This window comes from Myripristis murdjan, chromosome 13, assembly GCF_902150065.1.
Source record: "Myripristis murdjan chromosome 13, fMyrMur1.1, whole genome shotgun sequence".
Classification (NCBI taxonomy): Eukaryota; Metazoa; Chordata; class Actinopteri; order Holocentriformes; family Holocentridae; genus Myripristis; species Myripristis murdjan.
In genome coordinates, this window is record NC_043992.1 from 20,598,409 (window position 1) to 20,618,763 (window position 20,355).

The following is a 20,355-nucleotide window of genomic DNA, read 5'->3' on the forward strand; positions in this document are numbered from 1 at the left end:
TCCATCACAAGGGCAGGGATGAAGGAGCATGACAGCGTATCCCTTGCCACCTGTGGACACAAACAAAAGACAAGCAAAAACAAAGAAACTGTAAGGCAAGCAGACACACACACACACACACACACACACACACACACACACACACACACACACACACACAGAGTCCTCTCCCCCTAGGCATTGTGTGTTATTGACATCATTCACTCCATGCAAGGTCTTTCCACCCCTCTGTTCCTTCCCTCCCCCTCCTCCGCATTTGGGATGAATTGGTACGATGGGAGAAATTCTGGAAGCGTGCGTAACATGGAACTAATTTCCCCGCTCACACATGGAAATCTTTTGCTTTGACTTCCTTCTGATTCACTTTCTCTGCCTTTAAGTCTGTCTCCCTGTGCTACAATAATGTGCACACGTTCACACAAAAAGGTGGAACTATAACGATTTTATCCTGCCAAAGTCTGTTTTTGCCAATACACACACACACACACGCACACACACACAATTAAAAATGCTGTGCCTATTAAACTTAGTTTTTGATTTCCTTTGTTTTTGTAGAAGATTTAAAAGTAAAATTTCCTACTACATATAATGCACATTTACTGCGTTTGTCCTCAAGTTAACTGTAATGAATTCCCAAATAAAGATGTTGGCTTCAGTCTTCAATTCATCTGATATTTTGTTGCACTGACATGTTTTAATGAGTTCCTACAAAACTCTTATTACTCAAGCAGAAACTTCCAGATGCCATATGACATGCATGTGTCACAACTCCATAATTTGATTGAGTTTTTAATGAACTCAATAAAACCTCAGTGTCTTCCAGATGTCCTCCCTTGGTGGACACTTCCACACTCTAAATTTCGTGGTGCTCAGTCAAGAGCATACTGTGTCTCTACCATGTGCAACTGTCAAGATATGCTAGTTCCACATCAGGTTTTCACTAAAAGTTCATAGTTTTGTCCATGCCATATTACCAGCTTGTTTCATATCAGGAAATGTAGACATGCATGAAAAATTTGATATTAAATATTACCCTTCAAATTCTAGCCATTAGTAGTCAATTGTGACAACACATTGTGGCCAGTGTGTACTACATTTATTCACTGGCCATTAGGGCTGCACTTTTATCATACCAAGTTTTGGAAAAAGTGATGTACCATTATGTCTATACCATAATTGAGCTCTTCAGTGCACCAGTGTGGTTTGGTTGGGCCAACAATGAAGGGTTTTCTTCTGATGTCTGCTGATAGACTCATAAAGTTTGATGGTCTGATATGAATCCAATGAGATGTGATAAGCTTTTTGTGAGGAGCAAAACTCACTGCCATGCTGCCTTAGGGCAAATTGCTGTGAAAAGTTATTCTGTACTTCCTTGCCCCATGAGTGACCTTTCCACAAAGTTTTGCAAATTCATTCATACGTTTTTTAGGCATTTTGCAAACAGCTAGGAACATGGAATGGGGTAAAAACATATACCTCCAGTTCCATCAAACATTCACAGAGGTAATTAGCTTGTCTCTCTCTCTTTTTTTTTTTTTAAGTTCCCCTTCAGTACTCATACAATATTGCCTTGATGGGTTTGAGTGTGTGATGGGGGTCAGCCCAGTGTTCTTAAAAAATGGTCAAGAGTCTAGACCATTTAGAATGAGCTATGGGAATTTTAGGCTGAGGGAACATACGGCTCAAGAAACATAGAGCTGATGTTAGTCACAACTGAAGTAACATAGGGCTGAGGGAAGATGACTTTGACTTTTTGTGTTCTTTAATCTTTAATTTAGTCTTGCATGAAACAATATAAACCATATTAAAAAACTAATTAAAACTAGGAATAAAACATACATGTATACAAAACCATACCCATGATGACGGCAACTGGGCGTTGCAGGAACATAGGCAGTGCAGTACAAACAAAACTGAAATTTAGTGTATTCACATTGGTAAAATGGGCACTTTCTGACCAAACCAGTGTGTGATATTGGCTTTGATCACCACTATGTGCACCAGCTCTTCAGTTGAATGAATAAAACATATTATACAGTTTTATTTACTGCCTCCAAACACATCACCTTCAAGTGGTCAACAGTGTCACATAATTTCTTGAGTTTTTATCCTTTGGGGTGCATGTTTCCACTTTCTTTACTTTGTTTACATTGTGTTTCTTTCCTCCACTCATTTCATGGAAGAATCAGTTTGAAGCTTGACTTGCCTATGTCATGAGAGGATATGTCCACTTATATGTCCATGTAAGTGAGAACTGATGGCAAACTCCTGGAGAGAAATCTAAAACTAAATAACTGTCTATGGTCCCAATTTGTGCAAAATAGCATGGAGAAAGCTGTGGAACAAATTTGGATTTGAGTAAAATAAGTCGTGACATGCATGTCCACAACATTTTGCAGGTGCTCGATAACAAGAAACATAGGCCTATAAAAAAAGAAAACTACTTGCACACTGCTCTTTGTGTACCAAAATGTGAGTGTGATTCCTATAGTGAACAGACAGCATTGATCTTCATCAGGTAAATTTGATCCATTAGTTCACAGCTGGTATGCTACTTATTTCCAGTTTCTTTGTCTCTTCCTGTCACTTAGAGAAATCTGTGAGTTTCAAGCTCCCCCATCTCCCCCTCTACTAGACATTAGTGTGGCCTTTAATACAGTAGATTTCTGCAACAGTCTACAGCATCTTGAACTTTAGTTGGTCTAAAAGGGCCTGCTCTCATTATGCACCTATCTGTCTAATACTACCTTTTCTGTCATTGTTGGAAGTTCCCCATCTTCTATTTCCCAATCCACTCATGGTGTTCCTCAAGGGTCAATTTTGGGTCCATTACTGTTCTCCATTTGTATGCTGCCTTTGGGTCACATCACACATACATCCACACACACACACACACACACACACACACACACATTGGATTGGGGAAATGCAAATGGGCGGGAAATGTGTGGAACGCCAGACCGATACTGACACTCAGTTGGAGTATGGTGTGTGTGTGTGCATGCACACCCACATGGCCGATACAAGTCCGCAGCTGTCCACGGACGCAGAACGTTGAAAGTATGCCTGAGCCTTCAGGCAGAGTGTGTGTGTACGTGTCCGGACAAATATGTAGATGTGCGTACTCATTGCTCACATTCTCCCTCCAGATGCACTCCTGGCCTTTGACCTTTTCTTTCATCCTCTTCACAGCTTGCATCACTTCCTCCCACCGTGACCTGCATGTCTTCCGCATCTTTGAAGAGAGCTGTGCCAGCCAGAGAGGCATTAACACACACTCCCTGCTTTCTACAGCGGACACACACACATCCACAGATATCGCTCCCTCACTTTGACACACATACACACATTCACTGCGCTGACCACATACTCTCTCTCTCACTTGCGCATCCTTTCTATTTCAAAACACAAACACTGTTCTCTATCTTTATCTTCAGCACACACACATATATCTGTCTCTCTATCTCTCTGTCAATATTCTTTTAATCTCTTTGGCCCTCTTTTGGTTTTCAACCCCTCTGACCCAGTTCCTCATAAGCGATTCCCTTTCAATCTCTCTGTCTTTCTACTTCACTGCTATCTGTGCCTTAGCTTTATTTTTTTATCCAGTCAGCTCTCCTTTTCTACTCCCCTCTGCTCTTTTACTGCAGGGAGGGAGGGGGGTTCCTTTGGTCGTGCCCTCGCTTTGTAGCCCTTGACCTGCTGTCCTTCCTGGTTTGTACGTGAGTGTGTGTGTGTGTGTGTGTGTGTGAGCGTGTGTTTGCGAAAGAGCCTCAGGGTTTACTGTATGCGAGAGAGATGTGGCCTGAATGGATACAATTGTTCCCACAAAGCCCTGGACCTTGAAAATCTTACCACATCTTTATGTGTGCGTGACAGGCACACGATGTTAAAGGGGCATTCCACTGACGTGAATCGTGTTTTGATCATACTTCTACAGAGGAGTCATGTGAAACATTTGAATTCACTCAGTTGTAACGGATGCCCCCGCACACACAGACACACACACACACACACACACACACACACACATTCATGCCATACATACATATTTGGAGCGTGATCACCTCACAGTAATTATCATAGCAGGGCAGGCATGCACACGTGTCCCTGAGGAATCTGTGTGAGTTGCTCATAAACACACACACACACACTCACTCCAGGGAGTGGCGTGTGTATATAACTAAGCCCTTGTTCGTCACTGGGCGTCCCTGAACGCCTCTCTCCTACGTCGTTATGGCCGTTCCGGAATTCTGCCATCCCGTGAGCCCTCCCACACCCTATAATTAGTGTCACCCGGGCAACCAGAGAAAGAATGCTCAGTGTTCTTGTCACCGTGGTAACTGCATAAGTGTGGGGGCCGGAGGTGCTGGTTGTAGGTGTTGGTTAATGACAGCAGGGACAATGAGACCTCAGTCTGCCACTTCATGTGGCATGTTGGTCAGATTGTGGTAGGTAAATGTGTGCGTGTGTGTCCCTCATGCTCCACACATACAGCCTCAGACAGTTTATGAAAGTGCACCCTTATTCTATGTTTGCATAATTACAACAACTACTTACAATACCTTCACACACACATACCCACGCCCACACACGAATGCATGCAGATGCAAATACATAACAGCTGTGAATGACCAATGCAGACAGAACATCAGCAACACCAAACACAAAGACACATACAGTGACAGTGTATGACCTATAGTATAGAGACAACGTAGGCTACCAAACAATTATGTTACAACACACAGAGACATATAAGTGCACAGTATGAAAGACATACATTATCTAAAACTACAGTAGGTGCAGCTGGCACACACAAACAAACATGACCGCTGACCATGACCTAAAGAGGCAGCATACCCACAAAATTATTGTGTGAACTTAGTTACAATGCACAGAGAGACAAACACACAGATACAATATGACAGCATGGTGCCATAAATCACTTGCTGGCAATGAAAGTGCAGTCAAACAATAGAGCCAGCTGTGAAGCGTCAGGCTGTTGTGCAGGGATCCTATCCAAGGTCAGTGTATGAGTTCTCACAGCACAAAGCATTTTTAACCCCAGGAAGCCCATTGCGTAGCCCTCCTGGGTCAGTTTCCAGAAACATCAACCCGCGGGTCTCTACTCCTCCCTGCTGTCTGTCTGCAGTCACTGCAAGGCCTCAGGTCAAAATCGCTCTGCAATCATGCAGATTTTGTTAGCTCTCTCCTGTAAAGTTTGTGAGTAAAAAAAAATCAGTGCTGAGCTACCCCTTCATTTCACACTATAAGTTTCACAGATGATTTAAGTTTTGAAAGAACAAAACTGGTCTCTTAACTATTTCATCCACCTCTCTCTTTGAAGAAAAAGTGTACGAGGCAGATTAAATCAACCATTAGATACAACTCATTCACTAGGTAACGGATCAAAATTGGGTTTATTATCACTTTGTTTTCTTTCAATAAACCAATTAAGGAGCCGCTCTGGTTTTTCCGGGCGGATGGATATGTTCGGGAGATGGTGGTAAAAAGGCCGGACTTTCCCATAATCTGCGTCAGCGCCGGTGAAACCGTCGTGTCCTTCAGGTGGTGCCTTCATGTGCGGTTGGAAAGATATGGACGGAGAGGGGATTTTTGATACCCGAGCTGTTGACGTGACGTTTATTTTAACGATAGAAGAAGTGGTATAAGAAGGGATGTCAACAGGTATATATGGGAAAAGGGGAAAACAAGATTGTTTGTCTGTCCCCTAATTAGCTAACGGTTAAACCGCGTAATTCTGCAGACAGCACTTGTCAAGTCTACAACTAACCGCTGTTGCAAACATTCCGGGCACAGGTTAGATAAACTTACAATACCAATAAGGGACATTTTATTGGCTCAAAGGATTTTGGCAAATGTGTTATTACACTACATTTTGTGGGCGAAATCATAATACATTATTTTCTTTTTTGCAATATCAAAATCGTATGGAACTATTTTACAACGGCGGAAGCGCACCAACTCTTCCGTTTGGACAGTATACTGACGTCACGTACTTTGTCATCCCTCTCGGCTCCGTCAGCGTTGCCGAGAAGCACGGGCTGAGCTTTGCTTCCTAAGCCGCGTTGTAACTGCTGGTAATTAGGTGAAGATGGCCGCAGGTCCCCTCTCTGCATCTTCCAACGCATCCACAAACAACGATGGCATTCTCATCGGCGACAAAGTTTACTCGGAGGTTTACCTTACAATCGACAACTCCCTTATACCAGAAGAAAGGCTCTCTCCGACGCCGTCGATGCTTGACGGCCTCGACCTGAACACTGAGACCGACCTTCGCATCCTGGGATGTGAGCTCATTCAGTCGGCGGGAATTCTTCTTCGGTTACCCCAGGTAAAACATTCAAAGATGTCAGAGAGTCACTCTCTTGTTTTCCATACATAATAAAATGTATTTGGCGGTTCTAGAAGACGTCAGGGCCTGCTAGCTAATGCTAATTATCCCGAACGTTAGCGTGGTAGAGTTAAAATGGCGGCTGTCCATTGTGTAAGGTTAAGCTAGCATATACACGGTGGTGTACAATCGTCACGTTGTGCCTTTTTCTCTCCTCAGGTGGCAATGGCTACGGGGCAAGTGCTCTTTCATCGCTTTTTCTACTCAAAGTCTTTCGTGAAGCACAGTTTTGAGGTAAGTGGATGTAATTCCTAGTATATTTTCAGGCCGCTAATTGCTTGGTAGCTGTAGGAGGCAATGTTAGCATAGCATACGTTGTGGTTACGTTTTTTGGCGGCCATATTGTCGATTACATTACACTGGAGCATATAAGCTTCCTGCGCCAGTGTGTTGGACAACATGGATTATACGTGTATGTAATCACCAAAGCTTATTAAACCTGACATTGAATTTTAGACGTCTATGATATATAAACAGCCTTCAGCTTGTCGGTTACAATTGAGGAAATATCATTTTACAGACCATTAAGTGTAAGATTATACTGACAGTAATTGAACACACGGAAGTATCATGATTTGTGGTCACATTTGGTTAGTAAGTTTTTGTTGTTTGGGTATTTATTTTTCATCTCGAACCTCCTCCTGCAAATCTTTGCTTTCATTCTCTCCAGATTGTTGCCATGGCTTGTGTCAATTTGGCCTCCAAGATCGAAGAAGCTCCGCGACGAATACGAGACGTCATTAATGTTTTCCACCATCTACGACAGATTAGAGGCAAAAAGTAAGTATTGGCCTCGTGTCAAAGGTCACCTATGTTTTGAAAATATGAATACGGTTTGTGTCACATTGAACGTGTTGTACTGCATTTGCTGCTTTGTTTTTTTGTTTGTTTTGTTTTGTTTTTCTCTGTTGTACAATGTTGATCTGATTTTTTTTTTTATGTGAAAGTGCTCTTCTGTTTATTCATGTACTCTAAACCATTCTAAAACTTTTCAGTTCCCTCTTCACTGGTAGTTTCAATTGTTATCCTCGCGTAAAATCTAAGCTTGATAATGGTGAAAATGAAACCTCATCATGCAGTGTAATTATAAGTTTGAGGTATTGGATTTTAGGTATTGTAAGACTAGGCACACATTCATTCATTTGTGTGCTGCTGTCTTTTGTTCATTTTCCTACGCTAGACCTTGGCATTAACTTGGCTTCTTTTTTCCCTTGCAACCAACTAACAGCGACCAGCTACATTTACCCAAAGCCTGAGTGATGTGGAATGGTACGTAAAGATGAAGCAGTCGGCATGACAACCATGAGCGAGGGGGTATCGCTTCTCCCCCAGCCCCAACCCACCCCCTTCACGTGGGAGACGCCCGTGGTCTGAGCCACCGCGGGGCACTGGGATCGGGGATGACAGGTTGGCCGAAGGTCCTTGGCCCCCGGGGCGCCTTGAGGACTCCTGTGGCTCAAACTTAAGCTTTGGGTATCTGTCCGTCTATCTGCGGACCATTGGGTAATGTAGTTCTCTTCTCTGACTGCTCCACATAGTGCATTTTATTTTTGCATTAAGAGCAGAACCCCATTCACCAACTGTTGTTCATGGCTTTTATAGAAATGTCACTGTTTTGTAGTGTGGAACTGTTAAATAAGGGCTTTTTTGTGTAGATTGTGCTGGATATTTGTTCATAGTTTATTGGCAGTGCATGTGTCTTAGCTGTGAGTTGGATTTGTGAATATAACTTTTGAGTTGACAGCAAACAAATGCACCACAGAGTTTCATAGTTCCCATTGTAAGAAATGTCTTATCAGGACATGACAGATGTGGTAGTGAACTTGAAAGCTTCTCCCAGGCGCCTTTTTTAAGAGTTAGTATTTTACAGTGTTATTAGGTGCGTATTACTTTTTATAAAATGCAGATTGCAGATAGGCATTTTTCAATAGCTGTTGCATGTCATAGGTTGGTTTGTTTGACATTTCTTAGTTATTGTCATTCTGTGGGAAACATTTAATGCTGCATCTTTATTTACAGGTCTTGGTAGAGTGATGTCAGAATTTTCTTTTACTTGAATCTGATCTTGTGATATAGTGCATGTTGCGCAAGCAGAGTTAGAGAAGTTTTGATTGGAGCATAAGGAAGATGTTTGTCTTAAATCAGAGAATTTCAGAGAGTTGCTTTGCTTGTCTGGTACTAGAATACTTGTTGCAGACCTGCATGTGTTTAAAACAGTAGCAGATTGTCAGTTGTTAACAGTGTCAAAGCACTTTTGATGTTTAGCCTAACTGTTTGAAATTACCATTTAGGGACAAGGGTCCATTATGTCTCTTGGAGGGTATAGATAAATTTCTGTCAGTAGTGGGGATAGAAACCAAGTCAGTGGACAAAGCAAATCCATGATCTGCTCACTGTTTCTGCTAGTATTTTGTTTGGGTGTGGCTACTTTGTAAGTTCTCTAAAATTAAGACAAAGTAATTGTGTCGTTGTAGAAGAAAAGGATGAAATGAGAGAGGGTAGTCAGGTGTATCATTTTGGGGGTTTTATTGTTTGTTTTAAATGATGTTTTAGAACAGCCGGGGGTGGTAGCTCCATAGTTTTAGATATAGTTACGAATCTGGTGTATATCTGTACAAGTGGGAATGAAGAGTGTATATCTGTGCATGTATCTGGACTGTTGGACCATGATTTTCATAGCGGTCTGAGTTGATATTTCTATTGAAGCTGTGACACTTGGTGATTGCGGCAGAGAGCCCAAACGCTTCCCCTGGAACCACAGGAGTCCACAAACCCCAACACTGTCAGATACATAAACAGTTGAGCCTGTTGCTTTGAGTTGGTTGAAAGGGGAAAACAGAAGTGCAAGGAAGCAGACGAGCACTTTCTTTGTCTCTTTCATCTTGAAAAGGAGGGAAACATTTTTTTATTTTTATTTTGATTCCTTTATTAACTAGGAGTGCAAGTTCATTGATACTTGATCAGAACTACATAAATACCAAAAACCAAGTCATCAAAGCAGAACGGCGTGTCCTGAAGGAGCTGGGCTTCTGTGTTCACGTAAAGCATCCACACAAGGTGAGTTTTCGAAATACTGTTTTCAGTACATTTTTAGTTGTAGTGCAAACAAAATCTGACTGACTGGTAGAGACCCAGTGCACCATTATGTAATGTACAACACGTAGTTGAAGACGTTACTCCTCTGTTCACATGTGAGTCAGATACAGGAAGCAGCTGTTGCACAACATTCTCATTTCTCAGAACAGGCTAGAGGTTGAACATGTACACACACCTGGGGCTGTTGTGTAGTGTGCTGTTGTGTAACATGCAATCGCTCCGTCATTGCAGATTATCGTCATGTATCTTCAAGTCCTGGAATGTGAAAAGAACCAAACGCTGGTCCAGACTGCCTGGTAAGTTTCTTCCTGGTCTTCCACTGACCACCCCCCCACAGCAGCAACTCGTGTCATGTCTGCAAGAAGTGCTACCAGACCTGGGTTAAAGAGAAAGTTGAAAGTTTCAAATAGTAAACACCTGAGGAGCCCTTGATTTATCTGCTAGGCACATGGAACAACCCCAAATGTGGAAATACCAGCTGCCAGATAAGTGACAATCAAGGTCCCCTCATGTTTTTAGACAGATTTGAAAGGCATTCAACAACCATTTTGCCCAGGTCTGTCTGCGACATTCCCCCACTCCATGTAAACCCCTCCACGTCTTTTTATTTATTTGTTTATTTTTTTTTTTAATTTCTCTGATGGAGCAATTTGTTTGATTGCCAACTTGTTTTGCGTCACTGTCTCTTGTCTATCCTTAATTTGTTTTTAAGATTTTTGGTTTGTGGTACCCAGGGAACTTGGTTTAACTTTGTCCTTTCTCTCTACTCTTTGATTAAAGGGTAGTCCATGCTGGTAAGTCACATAAAGAACCTCTGAACTCTGCCTCCTCCAACCACATGACCTCAGGAAGCTCCCCCCATTGGCTGGCTGCCCCTCTCCAGACAGCCAATCCCAGTGCCGAGATTCACTGAAGGGGGCGGGCCTTTCCCAACTGCCAACATCATCTTGTTTTCTCTTGGGTGTCCAAAAGGATTTTTTGGGGTTTGCTACTAAGGTTTCAATTGTTATACCTATTTTTTTGCCAAGTAGTTAATAGATGTATTTGCATTCTGATTTTTTTCCTAGTTTACCTACATCTACCATTGAAGTAAACATAGCCAGACGAGACAGACTTTTTTTGACCAGTTACCTGCCTATTTTTTCAATACAGTCCTATACTGTGTCCTGTCCCCAACTGACGTGGTGTCCAGACGTGTGTCTGTCTTACAGGCTGATCCAGCTCTCAGGCTTTGCCTCCAAGGACCTGTCTCGCCCACGCAGCAGTCAGAATCCAACGGCCATGTGTTAATCTAGTAGCGTTGACTTAGCAGTTTCACAGTGACTTATAAAGTTCAGGGCAGGTCTTTTGTTTTAATCAGTTCAAACCAGAAGCAGTTCCTGTACATGGCAGGTTTTCACCAGTGCCTCACCTCTGTCAAAACATTAATCAACATAACTAATTTGATGGTAGAGGCAGAGGTGCGACACACAGATGGTGGTGTGCTATAGTACACACATAAGTAATGAGTTGGGAAATTATTCCAAGTTACATATCTGTGTGATAAGGTTGTTTAGCTGGTTTTAGCTTCCTGTAGGGTGGGTGGGATCAGTATCAAGTTAGGGTGGATTCACAGGGTTTGTACCATCTTGCTGCTGTTACCACACCTTGTCTGTATAACCTCTATGTCTCTTTGGGACATAGATGTCCACACCACCCTTGTATTTTCCTGATTCACGTCCAGGTTCCTCTGTGTCTTGCTAATTCTCACTGGCTAATCTCATTCATCCTGTGTCCTAGAAAACCCTCTGATACACAAATCTTTTGTCTAGCACATAGGGGTGTAACGATTCTCCAAATGCACTGTTTGTGTCAGACCTCAGACCTCTCGATTTTATATTGCTGTGGGGAAAAAATTACATCTTACAAGAAATGTATTCAAGTTTCTCGCCCAAAACTATAGTTTACAAGGTTACATTTGAGCATACCATAACATGATAAATCTTCACCCAGTACTCATTTTTATTGAATAGTATATCATGATCTAAACTGGTGCAACTTCTAACCATGATGAGGAGGCAGCAGGAGCTCAGTGTGACCTGGGTCTCTTGAAATTGTGACCCTGTTCCAGCTTAGTGCTGTTTATGCTCCTTTTCTCTGTTCTGTCCTGACTGGTTTGCCTAGTTTTGGTTGTCAGTTTGTGTTATCTGCTACGGTGACTGTTAGCTCTCATTAAATAGTGCTGCTTGTTAAGCTCGTTTTACCAAGGAAATGGTCGGTACCTTGGGAACATTTAAGAATAATTTCTCATGGGTTTCGCCCCTCAGTCTACTGAGGGCACAGCCAGTGATTACTAACAGTAAGAGTTATAATCTGCCCCTGTGGTCAGTACACTGGTTATTGCCACTACAGGTCCCACAGTTGAGACACTTTATGCCATGTTCTAGACAAGCCTGCCTCTTCTCATTCCTCACTTGTGCATCCTCTCCCTTCCTCCATCTTGTTACCATAGTTTGCTACTCCCACATTCAAACTATTTGTTTGCATCTCAGTAATTATTGTCCACTCACTCCATAGTATATAGACTTCTATGCAATTCACTTATAATCTTGCATATGGGGGACCGTGAAACAAGATGGGACAGCAACTCGAGACCATGGATGTTTCTGTCGTGGTTTCCATCTTGGTTTCACAACCGTTACACCCCTACTAGTGCACTGGTTTCACTGATTCTCAGGGCAAGGGTTAGATATGGTGATAGTTTTACAGTTATTTTTTGTATCAATTTATTGAAAGGGTTACTGCTCTGCAGTTGAACCTTTAAGCCATTGTGAAGGCTGGGATACACTGAAATGCAAAAAATTAAGTTTCAATAATTGTTTGAATTATTGTTTCATCACACCAGTGCTACTCAACTCCCAATCCAATACGAGTTCACCCTGCCTTGCATGCCACGATGTGTGCAGTGCCTTCCTACCCCTGAAAGTAGCAAATAGGCTGCATTCTAGTTGAACCATGTACATCCATATGTTTGCATGCTCCCTCATACAAGGCAAGTGTCATTGTTGGGATTATAGGGTATGGGTTGGTCTCAAGTCATGGTAGGGCTGGGCCATATATCCGTATTATCTGTGATATGAGACTGGATATTGATATGGTAAAATGTTTTTAGTTACTGCTTTGCAGTCAACGGATGCTGTTTACTGAACTTGTACTGTTGTATTTGCCTCTGCCTGCTCCATCATGGTATGCATATTACTGATCATTGTTAATCAAAAATCTCATTCTGTAAATATTTCGTGTAATCACCAGTAGTCATTCTGACAATATAGCCACAATATTGATATCAAGATATTCAGTCTAAAATACTGTAATATTAGATTTTTTCAATATTGCCCAGCCCTAGGTCATTGTATGGTAAGAGATTCTTGGTGGGTCTTGTCAGTTGACAATTGCTCATTCGTGTGCTCATGCTTTCTGTGACAAAACATGCACCGCTGCCATGGATACCCCTGAGAGAAATGGACAAAGTTAAACATATCATGTATACTGTCAGATCAAAATGCATACCTTGATTTGGTCATTCATTTTGTGTCTTGGGAACCTCATCGTGCTTGATCTCACTTGAGCAGTACATCTCTTGAAAATATGTGATCTCATGAATATTCATCACAGCTAGTGTAAAAGAAAATATGGCTGAAAAATGTCAGTAGGCTCCTCAAGTGAGAGTTTGACTTAAGTTTGCTAATCTCGACAGGTTATTGGCTGAAACGGAAACATAATTTGTGTACATTGCTCTACTGTTTTCAAAATGTTTGTGAAAGAGGAGTTGTCTAGAAAAGATGCTATGTGTTTTTCGTATGTCCTTTTTTGTCTCCATAGGAACTACATGAATGACAGCCTGAGGACGAATGTGTTTGTGAGGTTCCAAGCTGAGACCATCGCCTGTGCTTGCATATTCCTTGCTGCCCGAGCTCTGCAGGTAGGATGACATGCCCTCTTTTTCAAAGATGTGACTTTTTTTTTTTTTAACCTTGCTGTTGGTCTACTTGAATACTCTACTCTCCTCCTGTCCCGTTTTGGTGTCTCACTTGTATTCTGTTTTGAGGTCGTGATAACCCATATTTTCTTGGTGTTGATTTCTCAGCCCATGCCTTCATATCTAAACCACCGTATCAGAGGGATGCAGTTCAGCTTGGAAGAATAACCATTATTTATGAGAGACTTGAAATATTTTGTCCCTTTTGTGTTCTCTCAAGATGCCCCTGCCGTCCAGACCTCACTGGTACCTGCTGTTTGGAGCCAGCGAAGAGGAGATTAAAGAGATCTGCATCACCACGCTCAGACTTTACAGTAGGAAGAAGGTATTGATGAATGTCCCATTAACTCGGGATGTGTAACTACACACTAGTAGTATGAGTCCATCACATCTGTGAAAGGAAAAATGCCGGCTAAAAAATATCCATCATTAATGTTGTCTTGAGGATTTTTCTTCACAAAGATTCAGATTTCCAGTGTTTGATTAAACTTGTCCTACTTGTGTGGCACACCAGCTTCTGGTCACATCAAACCACCTTATCTGTAATTTTAAAATGTTGCCACACAACTGATTCCTATTCTGTGGTTTTGGTTTGAATATCAACCCGATAAACAAATGAAATATTTGGGGCCAGTCCAATTAATAACCCTACCTCAGACTAGACAAACATTGGTGTTGGTTACCTGTTAATTGCAAATTTCTTCCCCAGCCTAACTATGAGCAGCTAGAGAAGGAGGTGGAGCGAAGGAAGATGTTTTTGGCAGAGGCTAAGCTCAAGGCCAAAGGCCTGAACCCAGATGGCACACCTGCCCTTTCCACACTAGGTGGTTTCTCGCCAGCCTCCAAGCCCTGTTCCCCAAATGTGGTTAAGGTGGAGGAGAAGTCCCCAAACCCTCAGACCCTCAAACCGGTGAAGAAGGAGCCAGATAACAGGGCGCAAGTCACCAAGAGTCCACACAATGGGTGAGGAACAAATACACATTGCACGTACTGCATATATATAAAACTACAGATTGGAATTTTCTATTCAAAATTTAAATATTTATCTATCCCTTCATTCCAACCAGTCTTTTAAAATTGTTTTTTTAAAGTTAGGACTTAGAAAATGTTCTTGAGTGCATTTGAACTTCAGAAATTCCAAATTTTTCTATTTCACTATCTGTAATTTTAATATGTAATTATTGCAATTTTATTTCAATCTGAATATCCATGACTTGAGGCTTTTTGTTGCCATTTGTCTCAAAGGTTTGTTTTTCTCTTTCCAAGTTTAAGGAAGGAGGTGAAGATTGGAAGGAACAGCAGGAGTGGGAGTCGGTCTCGTTCTAGGACACGTTCTCACTCCAGATCCCGCTCTCCTCGCAGACAGTAAGATTTACTGTTAATAATCTGATATGTAGCTCATATATTAGTCATGTAACTATAGATTTTAGTTTGTTGGTCCAAAAATAATAAAATGACCCTTGAAGACTTTTTTAAAGTGTCATGAGGTGGTTGACAGGTTATGTGGCACTAGTTAAACCAGTGGCTGCTTGTCTAACCCAGCTCTTCCTCTTTCTCCTTCTACAGTTACAACAGCAGGCGCAGTCGCTCGGGGACGTACAGTTCTCGCTCACGCTCACGCTCTCACAGTCGCAGCCCATCGCCACGGCGACACCAGCCTTCACCACTCCTCCCTCACCTCAAGCCAAAGGCAAGTCACCACGGCAACAGCGACTCCAAGCCCAGTGGCCGTCACAGCAACAGCGGAGGCGGAGGGTCTGGCCACAAAAGGAAGCGCTCACGATCACGGTCCCGGTCACGCTCTCTGGTCAAAGGAGAGAGGGAGCGAGACAGGGAGAGGGAACGGGAGAGAGATAGAGACCGCAGCTCCTCTGACCTGTCGTCCTCCAAGAAACACAAACACGAACGAGGAGGAGGTCACCACCGCGGCGACAGGAGGGACAGGGAGAGATCTCGCTCCTACGACAGGGAGAGAGACAGGGAGCGCAGCCACAAGAGCAAACATCATAGCAGCAGCGGGCATTCAGGACACAGTCGCCACCGGCGTTGAGACGCACACTGACAGACTCTCTGGGTCTGGTAGTCACTTTAAAATCGACACAGTTGGTTTTCTGGGTTTCTCAAACGCAGCCTAGTTCTGATTATCTTAGCCAAGTTATTTCCATTAGTTTATTCGTTAATGTGTATTTGTAAACATCATTATTTGTGGGGTTTCCATTGTTGGCTCTCTTCACATCAGTTTTGGAGACGACGGCTGCAACAAGGCCAAAGGATGAGACCTTTACTAACATTAGCTCTTGGCCTCAGAAAATATGAAAATGTTGACTTGGATTGGAAATTTTTCTTTGGCTGTGACCCTCCACTAGGTGGCAGCCTGCTTGTAGCTGATTCTGGGCTTGAAGGCTATTGATGTAAACATGATTGTAATTGAAGATATGCATTTGGGAAACCCAATCTCCGGCAGTAATTACCAATTTGATAGGGTCAAACATTTTTCACCTATCTAATCACTGAACTATGGCTGAGTGACTGGCAGTGTTAACTCTATCAGTGTGACACCAGCCCCAGACTGTCAAGTTGTTTCTTCACATATAATTTCATTTGGATTTATTTTCTTGCCCACTTCCCCACTCCTATATATATTTTTGTTCAACATATAAAGTTATGGACTTAGAGGAACAACATATTTACAGTGTAAAGATGGGTTGATAGCTGCTGAGATATTGTGAATGCTTTGATTTATAAAAGCAAACTGCTCAGTGGAAGGGTTAAATACAGTGAAAATGATAATTCAGGAACGATCTGTTTTTGCACATTATGGGGCTGGCAAGCGAGTGTGTTTTGTTTGGTTCCCTATTTTTTTCTGGACAAATGTATGTCGCTAAAGCTGTGTTCTGTACAGTTGCAAAAAAAGAAAAAACTGGGTTCCCTAGAGTTTTTTTTACAGCAGGGATGCAGACTTAATTTCAAAATATTTTAGGGTGTTGAATTTGTTACACTGGTTTTTAGTCTGCACGTGTTAATGTCTGATTTTTATTCGGTAATAAAAAAAATGCAATTATGAAATTCCTCTTTTTTTTTTAAATTGCTGCATGTTTAAATTTAAGGTTACGTATCAAACAGCACTTTGGGGGTTTGTTAGTATTCATCAGCGGTCATGTAGACTCTCCGGAAACCCTCAACTTCCTCCAGATCTCCTCATTAAGAGGCCATGATGCAAGTCAAGATGAAAGTCAGTTTGATCAGCACAGTACACATAATGGCATCCTGATCTGTAAAACAGACCATTACCTTTCTAGAAGTCTCTAACTTCACTGCACATTGGTAGCTGACAGGAGCAGTAGTAGTGTTATGACCACAAGAGGCCGCTGTAGGCCTTACTAAGAAAGTAGCTGCTAGCACTCCCATGTGTTCCAGGAGCCTTCCATATTTAGGAATTGAATGTGAACAAGTCCATAAATGTTTGGACAGTGACACATTATTCATATTTTTGCCCTTGTCCACCACCACTGGATTTCAAATGGAGTAATCAAGATGTGACATAAGTGCAGATGTTCAGCGTTAAGGTTTTAGAGCCAGTTTTATACATTGTCACTCATTTTTGGAAGCTCAAAAGTAATTGGACAAACTATAACATACAATTATAAGGACCATATTCAATATTTGGAGGAAAATCCTTTGGAACCCATGGACAGCATCACCAAATTCTGAGTTTCCTCCCTCGAGATGCTCTGCCAAGCCTTTCCTGCAGCTGCCGTCATCTGCTGCTTGTTTGTGTGGGTGTTTCTGCCCTCAGTTTGGTCTTCAGCAGGTGAAAAGCAGCTCAGCTGGGCTGGGGTTTGCGGACTGACTTGGCCATTGAAGAATATTCCACTTCTTTGCTTCTAGTAACTCTGGTTGCTTTCGCAGTATGTTTTTCAGTCACTGTCGATCTGCACTGTGAAGTGCCATCTTATCAAGTTTAGTGGCATTTGGCTGAATCTGAGCATATAGTATAGCCCTGTAAACGTCAGAATTCATTCTCATCAATAAACACTAGTGAGCTAGTTCCACTGGCAGCCATACATGATTTTTTTTTTTTTTTTTTTTTCTTTTTGAGCCTTATTGGCCTCCTTCACCTGCATAGACACCTCTCTGGATCACATGTTAAGGGCTCTGATAAACAGCTACCAAATGCAAACGCAAACTCTTGGGATGAACTCCACACCCTTTATTTTCTTCATTTGTCATGGAATAAGGAGGGAAAAGGCCTCACATTGCCATGAAACTACTTTTTAGTCAAGTGTCCAATTACATTTGAGCCTCTGAAAATGGGCTGACAACTTATAAAACTGGATGTGATTTCTAAAAGGTTAATGCTATATTTTTGTTCAACCTCTTGAATGAAAGCTGAAAGTCTGCACTTCAATCACATCTTGATTACTCCATTTCAAATCCACTGTGGTGGTGTACCAGGGCAGAATTATGAATATTGTGTTACTGTCCAAATATTTATGCACCCCTGTATTTGTCAGCAGGGTTTAATAAGGCAATCCAATTCTGAATCCTTTGGCTTCAAATTGAAGTGGGAAAATCAGTGGAGTTTGTCGTCATTTCTCTGCTGTGGTAATAGTTCTGCATAATCATGTGGAGTGTAGATGCTAAATAGGGACATTTGTGTGGTTGCAGTCATGCTGAACTATTGCTGAAATATGTGGTGGAAGCTAGTAATTTATATTAGCTTGTAATCAGACCAATTGAAACCATAATTTCCATGTCAAATGTTCCTGGTAAGCAGCTGCATAAAAAGCGATAAAAGCCATGTATGTGTGTGTGTGTGTGTGTGTGTGAGTTATGTATAGTCATTTTAAAACAGCATCGAACCTCCTCATTGGTTTTATATCATTCAGTGTCTCACCGGCCCTGCCATCCCTCCATCTCTCCTCCTCTCAAAGTCTCCATGGTCATTACATCTCATACACACCCATCATTTACCTGCCATAGCAAGTGATTACATCTGCCTGCAACTGTGAGGCCTCTGTTTGACACACACACACACATACACACACACACACACACACACACACACACACACACACACACATACACACATTGACAGGCTTGTCAGATCACAAATTTTGCAACAGGAAGCCAGTGTATACACTGCCAAAGGATTGGGTAACAAACTGTGTCATGCATATCAAAGCACCTTCACATACACATCTCTCTCTCTCTCTCTCACACACACACACACACACACACACACACACACACGGCTCACACACCCCCACCTCACACATATAAACATAAAAGTCTAAGGTGCATTACATCCACACTGTGGGTCTATAGCTGCAAAACTGATCAGTAAATCTTTCCTAAGCAGGTCAAAGGTCAAATTCACCACTGAGACAACCACTGAATGGCTAACATCCTACAGTGCACTTTCTCTCTCTCTCTCTCTCTCTCTCTCTCTCTCTCTCTCTAAACTCACCTCAACCCCTTGCTCTTTAATTTGGCAATCAAACTGCTGGCTTGTTGTATCAGATCTCATACTCAGATTAGTGTGAGCACAACATGCAGGGTTATATATGTATTTCTATGCTGATAATATTTTAATCTACTTTACCAGACTTTGCATCCTTGCCTCTGCCTTTTTGAACATTATTAACACGTTAATGACACTTTCTGTGTACAGTAAACTCATGTAAGTGTGCGTATGACATTTCACCGATGACCACTGTACAAATCAAGAGATTATTCTGGTGAGTGCTTGGTGAATTGAAGACAGGAACTCCCCCAATGTCAGGAAAACATGAACACTTCTCTCCCGACATCACAAATGTCCAGTACTGCAACAAAATCAGCTTGGATGTAACAGTTTTATCCTTCAAAATGTCCCAATGATGCTGCATCAAATCAATGGGATCTATAGGAAACCTCTATGCTCAATATCTGCACTCACATCTAATAATCCCAATGTTGCTCCTCCCTTTAGCAATAAGATTGTTCTTCCAGGTGAGAGGAGGGTCTGTCTACTGTCAAACATGTTGACATGAAATTTGTATTTTTTCTTTCCAGCTGAGGGCCTCCTTTGGTCTACTAAAAGAAGCGAGAATGAGGTAATACCTAATTTTACTTAACAAAGTAGAATTTTTGTGTAATAAATCCCACATAATTTGTGGGATTTATGTGTAATGTTTTCCCAGTGATCACATCTTTTATAATATACTTTCCCAGCCATAACACTCCAAGCATGCTGTGACCCAGTTTGTATCTTTGTTTGCCAGTAAAGCAAGCCTCTCATGTTGTATTAATGTGAGGGTATAATTAATACAAAGTGATGCACCGGCTGTACAAGACTGCACACTGCACTGCAGTTCACCGTGCCCTTCCTACGTGCTCTTACACACATCCCTGTCCCGTCCGACTGTTGCCAAATTGTGGAAAGACATTTTTGAGTAAGTTTTACTGGCATGTGAGACCACATTGGATCAAGATTTGGCCCCGTTTGGTTGCTCCACTTTCATTCTCATGCTGCCGTATGCAGAACAACAAGCTCTAATGTTTCATGGTAGTTGCCAAGTTGAAGCATCCTGAGGGAGTGGAAATCCACCTCTCCTATTTTTAGGCTCAATTAAATTGCTATAGAGAATATGCTGTGACAAGACAGGATCTATGAAATGGTTTACAAAGATTTGGGGATTTTTTTTCTGGCCTGTGTGGATGGCAATAATAATCCCAGAGTACACTGTGTGCCTTGTATAATAGCTTGTATAACAGCATTCATGTTTAAGAATCATACCTGCCAATGTATTTTCTCTCTCTTTCTTTTTCTTTCACTTATTTA

General features: G+C 41.9%; 1 protein-coding gene across 2 annotated transcripts; it reads left to right on the forward strand.

Annotated features, from left to right (window-relative positions):
* The first annotated feature begins 5,551 nt into the window (after positions 1–5,551).
* On the forward strand, positions 5,552–18,599 carry ccnl1a (cyclin L1a). 2 transcript variants are annotated; one of them, XM_030067812.1, is made up of 11 exons: positions 5,552–6,355; positions 6,575–6,649; positions 7,086–7,195; positions 9,352–9,472; positions 9,743–9,807; positions 13,373–13,472; positions 13,750–13,854; positions 14,239–14,492; positions 14,796–14,894; positions 15,096–15,582; positions 18,570–18,599. In XM_030067812.1, the coding sequence occupies exons 1-10, from the start codon at positions 6,116–6,118 to the stop codon at positions 15,577–15,579; spliced, it is 1,653 nt and encodes a 550-aa protein (XP_029923672.1). In that variant the 5' UTR covers positions 5,552–6,115; the 3' UTR covers positions 15,580–15,582; positions 18,570–18,599. The 2 variants fall into 2 exon arrangements, with proteins under 2 accessions (XP_029923672.1, XP_029923671.1); XM_030067811.1 differs by lacking the exon at positions 18,570–18,599 and having other exon boundaries at positions 5,553–6,355; positions 15,096–16,590.
* The last annotated feature ends 1,756 nt before the right edge of the window (positions 18,600–20,355 follow it).